We start from the raw sequence: 18,481 nt of genomic DNA on the forward strand, positions 1-18,481 counted from the left end.
TGGCGGACGGGCTCGTGTACTGGGAAAACTGTTCTTCAGCGCCTTCCACGTTTGTTGTGGAGGCCGTCAACAGTATTCTGTAGAGCATCGAGAAGCGCTGAAAGGCCGGAATCGAAAGTGTTCACTTGTGTTTCTATTGTCTCTATGCGAGCTTCTTCAGTTGACATTTGCTCTTGGTAGCTGGTCCCATATGATTGTATGTGTTGGTCAAATGCTTCCAGTGCCTGCATGTGCTCTTGTAGGGCATTATTCGCTCCCTCGAGTGGGGCACCTTGGCGGAGGAGTGGCTGTGTGATATCACGGTTCAGATTTTCATTTTGCTCAACCTTGGAGTTCACTCTAGTCATGTTGGCCTGTAGGTCTTGCACGGTGGACTCTACATCTGTCACCAAGTCAGCGACTTCTGTATCTGCAGACAAAGCGTCCAGCGCAGCTTCAACATCACCCAAGCGCAGGTCTTTAGCATTGCTCTGCTGCTCATAGTTGTCACCGAGATCTTCCACTTGTTGCACAATTGAATGCTGTTGTTGGTCATGGTTGTCCAGGCGAGATTGTTGATCTTGGATTTCTGTATTGATGTTCGCTGTTTGATCTTGTAGCTGCCGCTTTCTGACGTTGAGCGCCTCGACCGTTGCTTGAATGGTCTCCAAGAGATCTTGAATCTGACCAAACCGCTGCACCTGATTTTCGAGGGTGTTACCGGCGGTCACGAGATTTTCCCCTTCTACGCTTAGGGTGGTTTCTTGTGTCTCCAGTTGTAAACGCAGCCCCGAAAGTTGCTCACCGAGACCAGCAACGTCCTGAGTCATTGCCCGGACCCGGGTTTGTAGCGCTGCCACGCGGGCGTCCAACGCCTCGTCCTTCGACCTCAGGGCGGCAACTAGCGAGTTGACTGTTTCGATAAGTCCTTCTATCTCCGTCTGTGTTTCTTGCCTCGCGTCTTGGTACCCCCCAAGTTGCTGTCGGAAGTCGTCTCTAACTTCAGACTGCCGCTCCGCTTCCTGGCGTAGCAACTGAGGGAACCTTCGCTTCTGGTCGTCAATACCTTGGTTGATTTCTCCGAGTTGTTCCTCAACGTTGCGCGCATCTGTGCCGAGATCCTCTTTCGTTTCGCGCAGTCCGTCGTTCACTTCTTCGTCCAGACGGTCCAGGCTTTCCTTTTCTCGTGTCAAGCTGACGTTCAAGTTGTCAATGGATGCCCCCAGGGTGACCACCTGAGGCCCTAGGGTGCCGAGGCCGTTCCGTATCCTTTTCATCGTGTGCTCTTGTGTTGTGACACCGGCTTCCATAGCCTGAGACCAGACACAACAGTCCAAAAATTAATAACCGTATTGAATGAAACCAAGAGTACTAGACGGATACATGAAACAATAAGCTCTCAAACGTTTGACACGTGTAAAAGATGGAGGACATAATGATTTTAAACAATTGAATTCCATATAAAGTCTAGATGTACACTTGGGGGATTCGGGAATAATATAATAAAGTATGGGATAAGACTTTAAGTGTGAAGGGGGCCTTCCAAGAAAGAAAGGACTTTCAAGAAGAAACTCTTGACTGACAGATCATAATGCCTTGGGAAGATGCCAGATGGCAGATCATAAGAGCGGATTTTGTATATGGAGTTTATCTTAGCTACTTAGAAAATAACAGTAAACAAAGACTTTAACATTGCCTCGGCTGACTGCCTTTTATTGTACAGTACATTGCGTAGCTTTGTCCGATCGCACAATTAACACGTTTTGCAGCATGTGACATTTACTGACCACAAATATTTTTCAGTAGATACGAGCGTACATTAGATTATTATAAACCTGTCTGTTGCATACCTTTAGTTTTGACCATGCCTGTTGATAAGTCGCGTGTTGCCTCTCGAGACCTCCAACGACAGTGTCCAGCTTCTTCAAAGTTCCTGAAGTAATGTAGAATAACTATGTTAGAAAGAGATGTTTGAATAATCCTTTGATTTATCTGCATTACTGTCATCATAAATTCTTTCAAGGGTATATCAATGGATGTACAATATATCACAATTCATTCAATATAAGAGAAGAGACTATACTATTAAAACATGTCACATTTTAATGCATTCAATGAAGTTTTTAGGGCTTGGAAACCAGATTTTGCAAATTCAATATTCTAAGACATACAAGTTGAAACAGCACTATCCCAATGTATATATTTGTTTTATACAAGAAATTGCACTGGATTCCTAAAACATCCCACTAATTAGTAGAACATATTTAATAGCAGCTGCAGTATATATATAAGATGGGAGACACAAGAGATTCAAGAGAGCGAATCTTGTATTAGGAGTAGAGTAGCTTTGAAAATAACAGTAACTAACGAAAGACCTGAAGACTGCCAATAATATATGAATATATGTAGCCAAATCTTTTAAGGAAGGCAAATAAAAGAAAGACTAACCTGCCAAGTTTACAAATGCCTTTCTGTCTACTGATCCTTTTGGTGCCTTGGAGGCTACATCTTGTGGTCCGGTGCAAATGACCAGAAGCACCAGGAAGCACACTGATGCCAACATGGTGTTATCTGGTCGAGATGCCGTCTCTCTTCTGACTCTCACCCTGCGGAACGTGCTTTAAAAACCTCCTTAACAAAGTCTGTTTTAATCAAGCACATTCCTTACACCCCAGGATGTTGCTAATCAACCCGGGATGTAATTTAATTTGAGTTTTGGTGAGGAATAATTATTTTCATTCATCTGAAGATGTCAAGGCCATTGGAAGGTCACACTTCATCATGATGTTTGTTTAACTCATTTACAGTTGTGTTTAACCACATGATACCACGCGTTGCTTAGGCATTGTTGTCAGAAGAAAAGGACGTCCCCAACCAAGGTAATTAAATCAGATCCTCTCCCCTGGACCGATTTTTAATTCAAAGTAGCAATTATCTCTAATTTTGAGCAATTTGACAGACCCTAATTTCTTGGCTGTCTGTTTGGCCCAAACATGGCGTTTTGCCCAAACATGGCTTATGTATAATGGCTATGGTAGTCAACAGTGAGGAGATATGTTCCACCGCTGTTATACTCTTGACGAGATTCTGTAAACAAAGATTTGCAAGTGGAAAGGTGGTCTCGTGGTTTAATCTAAACGTTCTCTTCTTCGCAAGCTCCGAAGAGAACTATGTTTCCCGTCTATTTCACAGACAAACACACACAATTAGGGTAGTGAGCTCACCGTCACCTTAGTACGGTCGGGCATTTATTGCAATTGGCTCCTCAACTCAGTAACACCATTACTCTCTACACATTGTAGCTCTCATAGCATGTACATACTTATACAGGAGCCTAATACAACAACAACAAGTCATGTGCTGCGAGCTGGCGACCTATTTTACCCTGGTTGCCAATTGTTTAGCCAAAGTCGGGCTGGTCGGTTAAACCAAGGCTCTGTCCAGCGGATGTTTAACGCATCCTGACTTGTAAGTAACTTCTAACCGGCGAAGTTCAAAAGCTCATCTGCGTGAACAAGGTCGAAAACATCCTGGCTAAGCAAATAATGCGTTACAGGTACACCTGAAAACTACTGACCTTCGTAAGTAACGTGGTTCAAAAATTACGACAATAACACAATTCTGGAGTATATCAGAGGTTACAACTACACAACATACTGAGTACAGCAATTGGCCACAATGTGACTGTGAACGCTAGCAAGGCAGGTATCTTGCAGAGAAGAGACAACATGAAGGTTATGTAACAACTGATTACGTACGCTATGTCGCAGGTACCATTGAGGATAACGTACAGTGCTATGACGAAATGTACGAGTCTAGATAAGTCAGTAAGTAAGAACTAAGGTAGCGCGATGTCGTGAGATGAGAAACATAACTAACGTCCTAGAATTCAGGTGTTCTCGGATGGGATGGGATGGGAGGGTTGGGCGGGAATGTGACCGTACAGAGAAAGGTTGAGCCACGAATGACCCTTACGAGGGTTAGGGAGGAAGGGTCAGAGGGTAAAGGGGCGGAATAATTAGTATCAGGGTAGGGGTCACGTGATTGTCTGTTCAGCCGACGGGAAACGAGATTTCTGGTTCGATTCCTAAGCCCGCCTAATGTTGTGCGCTGGGAATCACATTTTACACATAGGTCCTATAGCTTTTTGCTCTATCATATTCCTTTGACATCCTCTCGTACAAGAAGTAACTATTGGGGATTGTTTAGAATTGAGTGTGTTTCATAAATATGTTTTAACGATGTTTCCGTCTGTCCACTATGATGTAACGTTACTAAATTTATGATTCATTGTAATTATTGCTCACTGTACACTGTGCTTATAAAATGGCGTTAATTTTAGCTATACATATATATCACACATATGTTTGTGTTTTGTGTATTCTGATTCTAATGGGGACCAGTCCAGCTTGGATGAAGTGATCCATGCAGAATCAGTAGCTATAGATAAATAAATAAATAAAGGGATGTGGTGAGCTACAATCGATGAATATAGAATGTAGCCAGTGGTAAAGTAACTGTGATAAGATAAAATAATACAACAGAAACAGTTCGTACGTTTTCAAATAACTGTATTGTACGGTAAAACAACAAATATGTGAGCACTCATCAATGCTGTAAAGTAAGCCAACATTGTCGTCAAAAACAAACATGCACAGCATACAAACTAAAATCGGTCACTGAAAATTTAAGTGATTTCCAACCATGTTTAAGACAATGCATTTCTGTTGTTAGCTTAGTAGACGCTGTGTAAAATATGTATCGTGTATGATAGAGCTTGTTTGCCACTGTAGCATTTTTACTGTTGTCATATGACATGCAGGTTTACAAATAGGTGACAATAATATTGAACAGCAATAACAATTACTGGTACCCTTTTAAAATTTACAGTGACCGTTATTGATTAAAAAATCATATGAACCCATTAAGTACACCTCCATAGCCTCACAACGTTAATATATTAGAAATATAGTCACACTCTCAAAAATACATCGTTAATAGTTGGGAAATTAGTAATCATCAGCGGAGATAACTTTCGTCTTAAAGAAATGTTTCCATAGAGACTAAGTCTTTAAGAAAATGTCTGAAGTTACATGGTCATTTTGATAATTTCAACAACCTTTGAGCAAGGAAGCACACTGCAATTCTGTATAACACAAGAATATTCTAATGTTAGACAATTCTCAATTCCTTAGTATCGTAACACGGCATTCATTATCAAAATAGATCAAGTACAAAATACAACAGAAAAAAACACGTCGATTTCAAGACATATCAAACAAGCAAACATCTTTGATGGTATTTCACCAATAAGTGTTTGATATTTCAACAAAAATTGTGGATTTTCAAATATCAAAGCACAGCAAGCACTCATCATGAAATGTTAAGTTTTTGTTTAACAAAATCCAGTTGGGTGAGTTTATTCTGAAGCAGGTTTAAACTACAATTTCCAACAGTTTGAAATATCAAGTTATAGGCACTAGGGCCTTACAACCACCCCACCGAGACGGAGGGCGCTATAAAGTTTCCGCAACTTATGCTACCCTGCTTCTCGGAGTTACATAGCCAAGTGTTCTGTACAATGTGATGTCACGGAAGTGGTAGACTGTACATTTTGTATTAAGAACTGATAATGTGTATTCAGAAAATTGAGTCACATAACATTCGTTTGTTAGACGTAATTAAAACCTGCGTACAGTTTAGACTCGTATCACATGCTCGGTTTGCTCTATATCTTGCCACAGGCAAGCCACTGGGCTTTCAGTGTCCATACCTCAGTGTCGGACCAAGTGCGAATATACAACTCGACTGAACCTCTGCTTATATCTCGTGGTACTACTTCCGCCCTGAAAGATAAATAACATCCGTAGATAATTTCATCAGGTTGGTAAACGAATGAATACCAAAGTTCTTTGATCACAACCATTTATTTTGGCTCGTAAAAATAAATGGTTGTGATCAAAGAACTTTGCTATTCAAGATAATTAGCAGTTTTAGAATATAGATGAATGATGAATGATGTTCACAACAAGAGACAACGAATGCCTAGGCACTCATATTAAGTGATATCAAACTGTTTTCAACAATAAGGAAAATGTTACATTTTTACGGCATAACATCCGACAAAATTATAATTTTACTTTAAACAATTCTCATGTATGTTTATGATCCGTTTCATAAAAGCAATAGCAAAACAATCTTAATTACTATTTGGATCTGTATCGAATCCGAGCTCGAGGAAACAGATATGACAAAAATGCATGTGCTTTTCTTTTTAAATTATTATTTTCATCTATTAGTAACGAAGATGTAAGATTAAAAACGTACCTGTTGTTTGTGTTGTGGGCTGAGTCAATAACTTTGAAGCCGGCTGTGACGGTTGGATTCTCTGTGAATGAATTTGCGAAATAGAAGCGCCGAGTGGTGCTCCCTCCCCTGGTATAGCCGAGTTGATGCTCACCTGTTTCACCTGTAAATCAAACAAAAGCAATGATTATCTTAATCTTCTCATCGTTACATACAGCATGCAAGAAATTGTCAATAGCCCACTTTTACTTTATAGTAGGGTGATGTAATTTTATAGCCACATTCTTATTTTCAAAGGAATATGCATTCAACCCCTCATTAAACTAAAAGGCAAGGAAAGCAACCAAGAAACAGACACGAGTTTTGTTTTGCAAAAGTGACAACAGACCACCCCCTGGCTCTACATGACCTTGTCCCTGTCTCTAGATTATCAGCTACTGGACGTTCTCTCAGTAACAAAAACACCATATTTAACCTCCCAGACAGAACAAAAAAAGACTTTAGAACTATTTCCTACATCAGTCTATCAGACTGTATAATCAGAATGGTACTTGTGATTAATGGCTAGGGTGCACAGTTCATATATGTGTTTATTTTTATATTGTAAATATCAATGTCATTAAGGCAACATTATATGTATGTCTGCAAGGTTTAAAAAACTGTTAGAACTTACAAACGATGTTGTTCTTGTTGGAAGCGGTACTCTGTGCGCTGGTGATCCGTGAGGAGAGGGAAGACCGGGTGGAAGTGAGCCCGTCGACGTCGGTTTGCAGAGTGGCAACCGTTGTGCTCAGATCATCGGCATTTTCCAGTTCGTTGATCGTCACTTCATGGCCTTGCACGGTAGTGGTGAGCTGGTTAACGTCGTTCCGTAGGCTGGTTTGGAAGGTTGTGGAATCACTTCGCATGGCTTGTACATCTGCCTCCAGTCCGTCCACTTCTGTATCCAATGCCACAAGTCGATCACGTACGTCGGCAATGTTCTGGGTGTCGGCCACGTCACCCAACTGTGTCAGCACTCCCTGGTAGCGTGTCCCTAGCACCTCGACTACCGACTCAAACACGTCTGAATCCTCCGAGAGGGTTTGGTATTGGTTTTGGAGTGCCTGAATGCTTGCCTGGGTGGTGGTCAGTGTTTGGGTGTTGGATTGCGCCTGTGTGTTGAGCTGGGAGATCTGACCGGACAGACCACTCACAGAACCGGCGGTTGCTTCGAGCTGCGCTATGTCCGACTGAGCTGCTGCTAGAGAGGTGTCGATGGTAGCAATAGTTGCTTCGACCGTTCCAAAACGTGTAGCTGACGTGGCTTCGTTGTCTTCTATCTGTTGTCGTAGCGCCTGAGCGTCGACTCCTTCAACTGCCGCCTCCACGTCTTGGAGGCGCTGATTGAAACTGTCTATCGTCTCCTGTGTGGTTTGTATCTCTGCCATGTAATCAGTTCCCAGGTCGGTCACCTCCGACAGGCTAGTTTGCAGTCCTGCCACTGTAGCCTGCAAAGCCTCCAAACCCTCCGAAACATCTCCCCCTGAACTTCCCTGGGCGTTTAGTTCAGTTTCGATGGTCCGCATACGTTCCTCTGTTCTGTCCCCTTGTTGTTCTACCTCATGTTGCAGGCCTTCGTAGGACTGTTGCAGTTGCCCCTGTCGTTGTACCGCCTGCTGGAGAGAGTTGTCGATGTTCTGCACTTCTTCAGCTTGATTTGCAACGTCTTCTTGTATGGTCTGTAGTGACGAATATTGTTGGTCTACTTGTAGCTCTACGGTGGTGACGCTGCCGCTCAGTGTTTGGACAGTAGACACAATCGTGTTGAACCATTCCCGAACACTCGCTCCGTCCGCCTCTAAAGCGTCTACCCTCGCTTCGGCTTGACTCAGTCGTCGCTCCGCTGTTTCGTTGTCTTGACGGAAGGTGTCTTCAAGATCGTTTAATGCCGCCTGCATGGCCTCACTCTCTTGTACTTCTTCATCGATTTGAGACCCTCGGGTCTCAAGCTGACCAGCTGTCTCCGCGCGTTGCTCTTGTAAATTTTGTGTATCCGAGTCGAGGGATGCAACGTTAGTTTGTATAGTCTCGAGGTTGCCTTGTACTGAAGTTTGGTCTTGCTGCTGTTCCTGAAGGCGGTTGTCCAGTGCTTCGATCTCCTGTGTTTTGGTTTGAACAGACTGCTCGATGGACTGCATCCCTGTTTCATGATTGGTCATCTGTCGACTCAGGTCTTGAATCTGTGCCTCTAGACGGTCGATGAGCGCCTCGAGAGCCGTCACGTGAGTCTCTTGAGTGGTATCATCAAGCGCCTCCCGCGTACTGGCGATAACTTGCTCCAACTGTTCCTTTGCTTGCTCTTCACGCTCTTCGCTAGCAGCGTTTAGCTCCTGAAACTCTTCCAGAAGGGCATTTTGTGCATCGGTTTGCTCCTGCTTTTGGCTCTCAAGCGTGGCATTGAAGTGTTCCTTTTGGTCATTCAGCTGGTATTCAAATTCATCCATGGACTCTCGAAGAAGATCTTGAAGTTCTTGTTGTTGCTCCTGTAGCAGTTCGATTTCAGCCGTGCAGTCGGATTCTACGTCAGACAGTTGGGTCCGGAGCTGAGTCAGAGAGGCATTCACCGTCCCAAAGTCCTCTTCGATGACCGAAAACGCCTCTTGAATCTCCTGCAGTCCGTCATTGAGGTTGTTCACCATGTTTGTCAAGCCGTCAATGCTCAATTCGGTTTCCTACAGAAACGGAAAAGAGGTCCAAATTCGTCATCTGCGAAGTCCCACATGACAGATTCCGTTGTACATTGTTGAACAAATTTCATTTATTCACATATATTTATTGAGCACAGATTGCTTATGTGACGCCTTCTACTCCAAAACATAAAACGAGAGTATAACACAATACATACATGATTACAAAGTAGGTAAAAGAAAAATGAGTAACGAGTAAAAAGAGTTTGAATAAACTGAACAAATTTAAGTTAGGAAGTAAAGGATTCAGTTCTGATTGCATGAAAGAATACACGTATATGACATATATATATATATATATTATATACTTTCACATAAAATCCTTATCTACTTGTAGGAAAGTTTGTCACCTTCAGTTTTATTAAGGCTGTCCTGTAGCTCTTCAGTTGTTCTGAAAGCCTTGTCACCCTATAGGACAGTTGGTCAAACTCCGCTGTTGAAAAAAATAAAGCTGTAAGTACAACGCGATATTCAGTCAATGTATGATTTATCAAAAGCCTCTTGATTAAAAACACCGCATCACTAGGAAGATATCCAAGCCGCCTGTGCCTCTTATTTATTATTCATACAGTTATAACAGTTATTTCGGAAGTTATTCCTCTTATAGATTTATCAATCGGCGAACAAACTAGTTGCTTTTTAGCGATCGTATGGGAATACGGGATCGTGGGGCGTGAAGGTTGGGTGTTCCGCCTAAAGACTATAGGTCCTGGGTTCAAATCCACCAACATGCCCCAAAGTTGTGCCCTTGGGAAAGGCACTTTATATAACATGTCTTATTTCACTCTAGTGAAAATAAGTACCTAGCTTTAGTTAGGGATGTCCGTGGAATAGAACGTTAAATGCAGGTCTCGTGTTAGGAATCCACCAAACCTTTCAAAAAAGCTATGGACGAAATGTACTATCGATATCTGGAAGTTGGAGATATTTTCCACAACAAACCATTCAAAAGTAGGCCTGGTAACCCCCGTCTCATATTAGCTACCCTGGATTTACCTCACCCTTTTGGACTACAGGAATAATAATGTGAAAATTGTGCAACACTGAAGAAAATCCTAATAATACAAACACTACAAACAAGCGAAGTATATTTACTGTATTGTACAGAATGACAAGCGAATCTTATTACAGATTTAGAATATTAGAGTATTTGTTATGATGTGTAATTGTCACCAGACGTTACATGTTGAACAAATTGTGGTAACCAATGTTTTAAACATGTGTGCCAAGCATAAATACTTTCAGGTAGTCTCTTCTTTATGGCTTTATTAGTGGAGTAAGTACTTACATTTTAATTCCTCAAGGGACGTGCATTCTTGGGCCTGTACATCTGGCCACCTCAGAGAGACTGCCAGCACCATCGCCAGAACAACGGTGAAGAAAGCCATGTTTGGACGAGCCCTTACGGCGGAGGGTAGAGCTGAGGCCTGCCTGTGTCGGCCCTTCTTCTTCACCGACCCAAAATTGAGAGAACTCGTTCACACAACCTGTTTATACCTGCTAACACAACCCGGGAGTCCCTGTAATCAGGACATTTAAATTCAATTAAAGCTGTTGATTACCTGTGATTTTCAATCAAGGAGTCAGACAAACCACGCACGCAAGTGTTGACCTTTTGGAGGTAAGCGTTTCTTTGTGTTTCCTACAGTCATTTTGAGTCTTTGAGGCTGCCAAATGGGGATGGGAAATGTTTTGTTGTGTGATTACATGGCAAAGCCTTTCAAATCACAAAGCATGTCTTTCACGAAATGTTCGTGGAAATATTCTGCCGTCAGTTCAATACACTGGCGAGTAACCATGTTATGCCACTTGATTATGACAGATGAATGCAAAGCCTTGGGGGAGGGAAAGGCCTGCTTACTTTTGTGTCTTAGCCTCTTTGGTATCGTACACCAACTTAAAACACTTACCTATACGTGGAGATATGTGAGGGTAATTGCGAACCACAACCAAGGGTTTTTACGTACGTAAGAAATACAGGCATTTTTCTCGGTATGGCTAAATACCTCAACCGACCTCAAACCGCCTCAACTGACCGCTTTCTGGTCTAATATGCAGTGTACATGGGTTGCGAACCCTTTTTTTAAAACTATTGATACATTTTCTTAGCAATTCTGAATAGGAAAAAAAGCTGTAACTCTGACGTTTTTGACCAGTTTTTGTACGGCGTGCCGTGTGCCCGGGGTCCGCCATCTTTTTTTTTATTCATGTCGAGCCACCGGAACGCACCGTGCCGTGAATTTTGTCAAAATAAGGAAAGTAAAAAAAAATTGTGCAGCACGGAAACTTAGCAGACATACAGGAAAACCTCTTTAAACATAATTCCAGTGGTGTATTTAGTGAATACTTGGGGGCGGATATTTTGCGGCCCGTGAGTACATGTATCGCTCCCAACAACAAGACGATAACTCAATCCTTTAGAAATTTGCTCCACTTATATCAGAAGTTATGTTGAAAAAAACAACAACTCGTAAGCAGTTATAATTGCATAGACAATGTATCCAGAGCTTTCTAAACCAAGTACAACACAAATTATGCCTAGTTCAGGTCGGTTGAGGGATTTAGGCAGACCCCATTTATCTTGGCCTGTCTATTGTGCATGTCTGTACGTGTGTCGACGTGTGCCCACGTTTTCCCCATATTGTTGTTAAACATAACTTAAGTGGGGTCGTGTGGCGTAACGATAGAGTGCTCGGCTCGGAACCAAGAGGTCCCGGGTTCAAATCCTGCCATGCCACCGATCTTGTACCCTTGGGAAAGGCACTTTACACGAATATCCTCACTTCACTCAGGTGAAGATGAGAATTGTGTAGGTGGCAGAATGAAAATAGTTGAAAACAACCAAGTGTCACCACGTCTTGTGATTACATGTTAGTAAGAAAAAATAACTTAAGAAGACCTATATGAATTGTAATGATATTTGGTCTTGTGTGGGTAGGTATTAACTGCCTGGATGCTGTTTCTTGTCGTAGAATATTCCGTCTTTTAACCCTGTGTTCTGTATATGGTCCTGAGAGCACACAGTTTTCCATGTCAAGAAAAAGTGATGTATGTTTGCTCCCCCAAGCTGCTTATTCTGCAATGCAGGAGTATTCTATTACAATATTTCAAAGGGGATACGTCATAAAAGTATCGTCGGATTTCGCATAAATTTTGCGAATCATGCAGGTAGCTTAGCTAAATATAAACATAATGGATCTAAGTTATGCAATTTACATACATGCACTCTCACATGTACAGCACGAGTGAAAAAGTTACAAGGCAACTAAAAATTGAAAATGTTATACAGATAATTAAAGTAGCTTTTGTGAAATAAAGAAATGAATAAAAATTTGTTTAGCAAGAATTCGTAACTCATCAGATAGACCTGACATGAGATATTTAATACCAATTTGCTTCCATTTAGAGGAAGTTGCAGATAAAAAATAGGTAAATTGATTAGCGCCGTTAGACAAGGTGTGTCCAAGAATCCCAGAATTGTTGAAAAGTTGTAGAGTTCTCACGATTGCCACTAGTGACTATTATGTACTGCAGACTAAGTGTAAAGCCTAGTAAGTTTAATTGTTTCCTATTTTTATCCGTATCCAGATATAAACCTGGTTGTAGAGATTAATTAAAACTGCAGCTACTATGCAAAGCAACAGAGACGGTTCGTAAGATGTTAAACAACTGTACTCAACCAACGACTGTAGGCAGTTGCTATAGTAAAGTACAGTCACCAACCTTGTCACCAACACACTTGAAATTTCAAAAGTCATTTTTCAACAATGTTGAAGACAACAACACTAGAAATATCATATAAACCAATCACACCTCCATAACGTCACAACGTTAATATATTAGATATATAGTCACACTGTCAAAAATACATAGTCAATAGTTGGAAAATTAATGGTCATCAGAGGAGATAACTTTCGTCTTAAAGAAATATAACCACCGAGTCCGGTTATTAAGGCAATGTCTGAAGTTACATGGTCATTTTGATAATTTCAACAGACTTAGTCATTAAGCAAGCAATCAAATCACGTGTCATGCTCACATGTCATGTACAACGTATTGTCTCGGATGTGTAAGATTTGCGTTCCATGTCAAAACATGTGCTGTACATTCTTTGTTGGAAATTACAGTTCAGACCTTCGTACATTCAAGATTCGTATGCAATGATTTGTTAGGCCGGACCAAAGACGAAATAGCGGGCTGACGCGCCGTACACCCAAGTGTCTGCCCAAGAGGTAATAATCATGTAGAACCCTCTGGTCGTTACGCTTTCTGTGTAAACATCCAGCCTGAAACACAAACAACAGTTGGAAAATTTCGCGTCACGGGTGAACTTTAATTTTACAATTTGCGTCGCTCTTATGAAATTTTGGTCATAGTTACATAAAGCGATTTTTTTTTTGCTTTTTTTCTGAAAAAAGGTCAACGTCAATGAGGTAATCCATAAAATTACTGTTGCCCAATAAAGCAACAAAGAAAAAACTACCTGTCGTTTGCACTGGCCCACGAGTCGACCTTTGTTATGGAGGGGACGACGGATGGAACCTGTGAGTAAGTGCGCGTAAAGCCGACGTACTCCCGCGTGCTGGTGGCAAACCCTTGCCAAGGGAGCAACTTGAGGCCACTCTCACCTGAAAATTAAACCAACAATCAAGAGCAATTCCTTTACCTTGGTTTTATCAATGATGATGATGTTTACTTGCACATTCATACCCAATGGCTTAAGCTCAGTGGTTTTACAAGTCGTATTTTATAGAAGTGCTACACTACATGTACATACAGCTGGATGTCATTGAGTATATGAGGCTAACATTGATTGTATAGTTTACTTCCCTCTTTTTAAAATAGAATATACGAACTCACAGAGTTTTAGTTTTCCAGTATTTGTAGGGATGGCATAATATACACAAGTAAATAATCTTTTACTAAGTATTTAAATGGTGTGTCTAAATTCAGAGCACCTATAAAAGAATTATGTATGTCCCTGTAAATCCCAAAGTCCAACATAAAATGAATTTTATCTTCTAATATCGTACAAGAGATGTTGAATAAAGATTCCTCAGACCCACTTTAATGTTATTGTAGGAGACTGAATTTTCACACCTTTGCAAATTCTCTTTGTAGCTTACATGATTATTTTCAAAGGACGTATTCATTGAACCATCCTCGTACGTAAAGATAATATTATGTTTTCGTACTTATTTACATGATACAGGTCACTATATGAGTCATAAACACGGTGATCCAAACTGGTAAAGAATTCATAACCTAGTAGCAATGTACGCGTACATTGTTTGTATGCAAGTCGAAATAGACAGAAGTAGAGCACAGGAAAACCAATTGTAACTTACAGTTGACGTTTCGCCAGTTAGCCATTGAGGCCTCTGCACTGTTGAGCCGGCTGGTCAGATGGCTGGCAGTGGTAGAGAGCCCGGAGACGTCACTCCGCAAACTGGCCACAGTCGTGCTCAGATCACCTCCCGCGTTACTCTCCAGTTGGGCCAGCGTCGTGCCCTGTTCTTCCACAGTCTCGGTGATTTCGTCCACGTCGTCCCGAAGTTCGGTTTCGAAGGTTTCCGACCCAGTTTCCATGGTTTGTACTTCTGTCTCCAGACCGTCCACGGCTGTATCCAGTTCTGTAATTCGAGCAAGGACTTCGTTTACGTCCTGGTTTGAGGCCAGGTCTGCCAGCTGTGTCATGGCCTCCTGGTATCCCGTCTCTAGCCTAGTGACATCCGCCTCCAACACTTCCGACTGATCCGAGAGGGTTTGGTAGTGGTTTTGGAGCTGCTGAATGCTTGCCTGGGTGGCGGTCAGTGTTTGGGTGTTAGATTGCGCCTGTGTGTTGAGCTGGGTGATCTGACTGGACAGACCACTCACAGAACCGGCGGTTTCTTCGAGCTGATCTATCTCTGACTGAACGGCCGTTAGAGATGTGGTCATGGCGACAAGACTCGCTTCAACCGTCCCGATACGCTGAGCTGACGATGCTACGTAGCCTGATATCTCTTGTTGTAAAGCCTGTGGGTCTGCGTCTTCAAGTGCCGCCTCCACGCTTTGGATACGCTGATCGTAGTTGGCGATCGACTGCTGTGTGGTTTGTACCTCTGTGATGAAACCAGTTCCCTGCTCGTTCATCCCCGATAGGGTAGTTTGCAGTCCTGCCGCTGTAGTCTGCAAAGATACCAAACCCTCCAAAACATCTCCCTCTGAACTTCCCTGACCGGTTAGTCCGGATTCGATGGTCTGCATACGCGCCTCTGTTCTGTTCTCTTGTTGTTGAACCTCTTGTTGCAACCCTTCGTAGGACTGTTGCAGTCCTTCCTGCTGTTGTTCTGCCTGCTGTAAAGAGTCGTTAACGGTCTCGAGTTGTGCAGTTAGACTGTCAACGTTTCCTTGCAGTGTCTGTAAAGCTTCATCTTGACCATCTACTTGTTGCTCTACGGTGTTGATGCTTCCGCTCAGTGATTGGACATCCGACTCAATCGTAGTGATGCTCTCGCGGACACTCTCTCCGTTTGCCTCCAAAGCAGTTATCCTCGTTTCGGCTTGAGTCAGACGTTGATCCATAGCTTCGTTCCCTTGGCGGAAGGTCTCCGCTAGTTCGTCCATTGCCACCTGTATCGTTCCCTGCCGTTGTTCTTGCTCATCAAGAAGAGTGGCCTGAGTCTCCAGTTGACCGCTTATCTCCGTGCCTTGCTCTTGCAGATTCTGTGTAGCGGCTTCGAGGTTTGCAACGTCACCTTCCAACACCTGTACGTCACCTTCTAAGGAATCTTGCGCTTGCTGCTGAACCTGAAGGCGGTTGTCCAAGTCGCCGATTTCTTGTGTTTTGTTCTGAACAGATCGCTCCATGGACTGCATTCCGTTGTGATGCTCTATTTTCTGTTGATCCAGGGCTTCAATCTGTGACTGTAGATCAGCGATGAGTTCGTCCAGACCTCTCACGCGATCCTCTTGAGAAGTATCCTCGAGCACGGCCTGCGCATCGGCAAGAAGTTGCTCTTTCTGTTCCTCCGCGGCCGCCTCGCGCTCTTCGCTAGCAGTCTTCATCGCCTCAAACTCCTGACGAAGGACGTATTGCGCATCCCTTTGCTCCAGAAAATTGCTCTCAAGCGTGGCATTGAAGTGTTGCTTTTGGTCATACAGCTCGTAGTCAAGTTGATCAATGGACTCTCGAAGGGTTTCTTGAAGTCCTTGCTGGCGTCTCTTCATCCCTTCGACTTCAGCTGTACATTGGGATTCCAAGGCAGACACTGCTGCCTGGTGGTGAACCAGAGAGGCATTCACCGCCCCAAATTGTTGTTGGATAGCTGAAAATGAGCCTTCAGTCTCCTGGAGTTGGTCAGTGAGGCTGTTCACCATGTTTGTCAAATCGGTAATGCTGCTCTCAGTTGCCTGTGAGGACGAAATGTGGTTCCTATGTGTTACTTGCGACTCACATGGCAAATCCGTGGTACTCGTACATTGAACAAATTTAAGTTATTAATTCACACACACACACATACACACACACACACACACACACATTTCTTGTCAACAGAAACACCAATCGGATCTTTGACGGTAGAGATCCAATTGGCTCTGTGTGTGTGTGTGTGTGTGTGTGTGTGTGTGTGTGTGTGTGATGTCTTTCATTCTCACCTTAAGTTTTGTCAAGGCTGTCCTGTAGCTCTTCAGTTCGTTATTAAGCCTGTCCACCCTTGCGGCCAGGTCGTCAAAATCCTCTGTTAGAAGAAACAACAAAAATTCTAAGTACACCGTGATATGACATACTAAAAGGCTGTCACTTAAACCACCTTCTATAAATATTTAATTTCTTTGTAAATGACTTAAATATGATTCCTCGTAGATTTCCCAAAATTTATACAAACGTTAACATCGAAAATAATTTTGCTGTGACATATCTTACTGTGAGAGCTTGCAGACGTTGGAACAAATTTTCTAAACAAATGATTTATTAATTTGTTTCTCCATACCAAACAGGAATACGACTTTAAGGTCTCTTTGATGTAACGGTTTTTAGTGTGATACAGTAGTGTGGCACAGTATACATTTGGGACATTCTCCCAGACAAAGTGGTCGGCCTGATCACTGACAACAACTTCCAGTCATTCAAAACGACACCGGCATCTTCTTTCCACCATCAGCACCTCTGCATGTAGCTAGAACCTTGCAGTTGCTGTAAACCAATAATTAGCCCGTAGTGCAACTGTTATGTTACCGCATTGTTGTTTATCTTACTGCATTGTAGGAAAAAAGTACTTGCCTTCCAACAGTGTCACTTCTTTGCAGTCTTGTGCCTGTACATCTGGCCACCTCAGAGAGACTGCCAGCACCATCGCCAGAACAACGGTGAAGAAAGCCATGTTTGGACGAGCCCTTACGGCGGAGGGTAGAGCTGAGGCCTGGCTGTGTCGGCCCTTCTTCTTCACCGACTCGAAATTGAGAAAACTCGTTCACACAACCTGTTTATACCTGCTTACACATTCGTCAACTAGCGTTTCTTTGTGTTTCCTACAGCCATTTTGAGGCCACCAAATGCGGATGGGAAATGTTTTGTTGTGTAATTATATGGCAAGGACGTTCAATTCACAAACATGTCTTTCACGAAATGTTGGTGGAAATATTCTGCGGTCAGTTCAATACTCCTGCGAGTAACTATGTTATGAAACTTGATTATGACAAATGAATGCAACGCCTTGGGGGGGGGGGAGGCTGGTTAACGTTTGTGTCTTAGCCGCTTTGGTATCGTACAACAACTTAAAACACTTACCTACACGTGAAGATATGTGAGGGTAATTGCCACCACCACCAAGGGGTTTTACGTACGTGAAAAATACAGGGATTTTTCTCGGTATGGCTAAATACCTCAACTGGCCTCAACCAACCGCTTTCTGGTCTGATATGCAGTGTACGTGGGCTGCGAACCAATATATCCAGAGCTTAATACCCCAAGTACAACACATGGTTGGGGTCAGTTGAGGTATAAATATTTAGGCAGACAACATTTGTCTTGATTTGTCTATTGTGCATGTCTGTACGTGAGTCAGCGTGTGCCTATGTTTTCCCCATATTGGTGTTAAACATAACTTAAGTGAAGTTGTGTGGCGTAACGGCGGAGTGCTCGACTCGGAACCAAGCGGTCCCGGGTTCAAATCCTGCCATGCCACCGATCTTTCCTTAGGAAAGACACTTCACTCAGGTAAATATGAGAATTGTTTTGGTGGCAGAAGAAAGATAGTTGAAAACAACTAAGTGTCACCATGCACGTCTCGTGATTACATGTTAGAAGAAAAAATAACTTAAAAATGCCTATATGAATTGTAATGATATTTGGTCTTGTGTGAGTAGATTAACTGTCTGGATGCTGTTCCTTGGACAGTAGTAGAATATTCCGTCTTTTTTTACCTTGTGTCCTGATTATGGTCCTGAGGGCACACAGTTTTCCATGTCAAGAAAAAAAGTGG

General features: G+C 42.6%; 2 protein-coding genes across 2 annotated transcripts; both read right to left on the reverse strand.

Moving 5' to 3' along the window:
* Positions 1-8: 8 nt before the first annotated feature.
* Positions 9-10,489, reverse strand: LOC109476232 (adventurous-gliding motility protein Z-like). The gene is made up of 8 exons (XM_019777114.1): positions 10,303-10,489; positions 9,365-9,447; positions 6,959-8,999; positions 6,307-6,448; positions 5,712-5,825; positions 2,428-2,585; positions 1,830-1,912; positions 9-1,292 (listed from the first exon to the last, which is right to left on the reverse strand). The coding sequence occupies exons 1-8, from the start codon at positions 10,400-10,402 to the stop codon at positions 36-38; spliced, it is 3,978 nt and encodes a 1,325-aa protein (XP_019632673.1). The 5' UTR covers positions 10,403-10,489; the 3' UTR covers positions 9-35.
* A 2,267-nt stretch (positions 10,490-12,756) lies between these two features.
* Positions 12,757-17,380, reverse strand: LOC109476233 (adventurous-gliding motility protein Z-like). Its single transcript, XM_019777115.1, has 5 exons — positions 17,281-17,380; positions 16,656-16,738; positions 14,363-16,409; positions 13,498-13,642; positions 12,757-13,300 (listed from the first exon to the last, which is right to left on the reverse strand). The coding sequence occupies exons 1-5, from the start codon at positions 17,378-17,380 to the stop codon at positions 13,183-13,185; spliced, it is 2,493 nt and encodes an 830-aa protein (XP_019632674.1). The 3' UTR covers positions 12,757-13,182.
* Between the last annotated feature and the right edge of the window lie 1,101 nt (positions 17,381-18,481).

This window comes from Branchiostoma belcheri, unplaced genomic scaffold (genome assembly GCF_001625305.1).
Source record: "Branchiostoma belcheri isolate BF01 breed outbred unplaced genomic scaffold, Haploidv18h27 scaffold37, whole genome shotgun sequence".
Taxonomy (NCBI): domain Eukaryota; kingdom Metazoa; phylum Chordata; class Leptocardii; order Amphioxiformes; family Branchiostomatidae; genus Branchiostoma; species Branchiostoma belcheri.

Coding starts and splice junctions, on each gene's coding strand:
- LOC109476232 (XM_019777114.1), bottom strand. CDS start 10,402: ATGGCTTTCTTCACCGTTGTTCTGGCGATGGTGCTGGCAGTCTCTCTG. Junction 6,449..6,958: donor CAACAAGAACAACATCGTTT/GTAAGTTCTAAC, acceptor TTTGATTTACAG/GTGAAACAGGTGAGCATCAA. Junction 5,826..6,306: donor GCCCACAACACAAACAACAG/GTACGTTTTTAA, acceptor TTTATCTTTCAG/GGCGGAAGTAGTACCACGAG.
- LOC109476233 (XM_019777115.1), bottom strand. CDS start 17,380: ATGGCTTTCTTCACCGTTGTTCTGGCGATGGTGCTGGCAGTCTCTCTG. Junction 16,410..16,655: donor CAGCCTTGACAAAACTTAAG/GTGAGAATGAAA, acceptor TCGTCCTCACAG/GCAACTGAGAGCAGCATTAC. Junction 13,301..13,497: donor TGGGCCAGTGCAAACGACAG/GTAGTTTTTTCT, acceptor TTTGTGTTTCAG/GCTGGATGTTTACACAGAAA.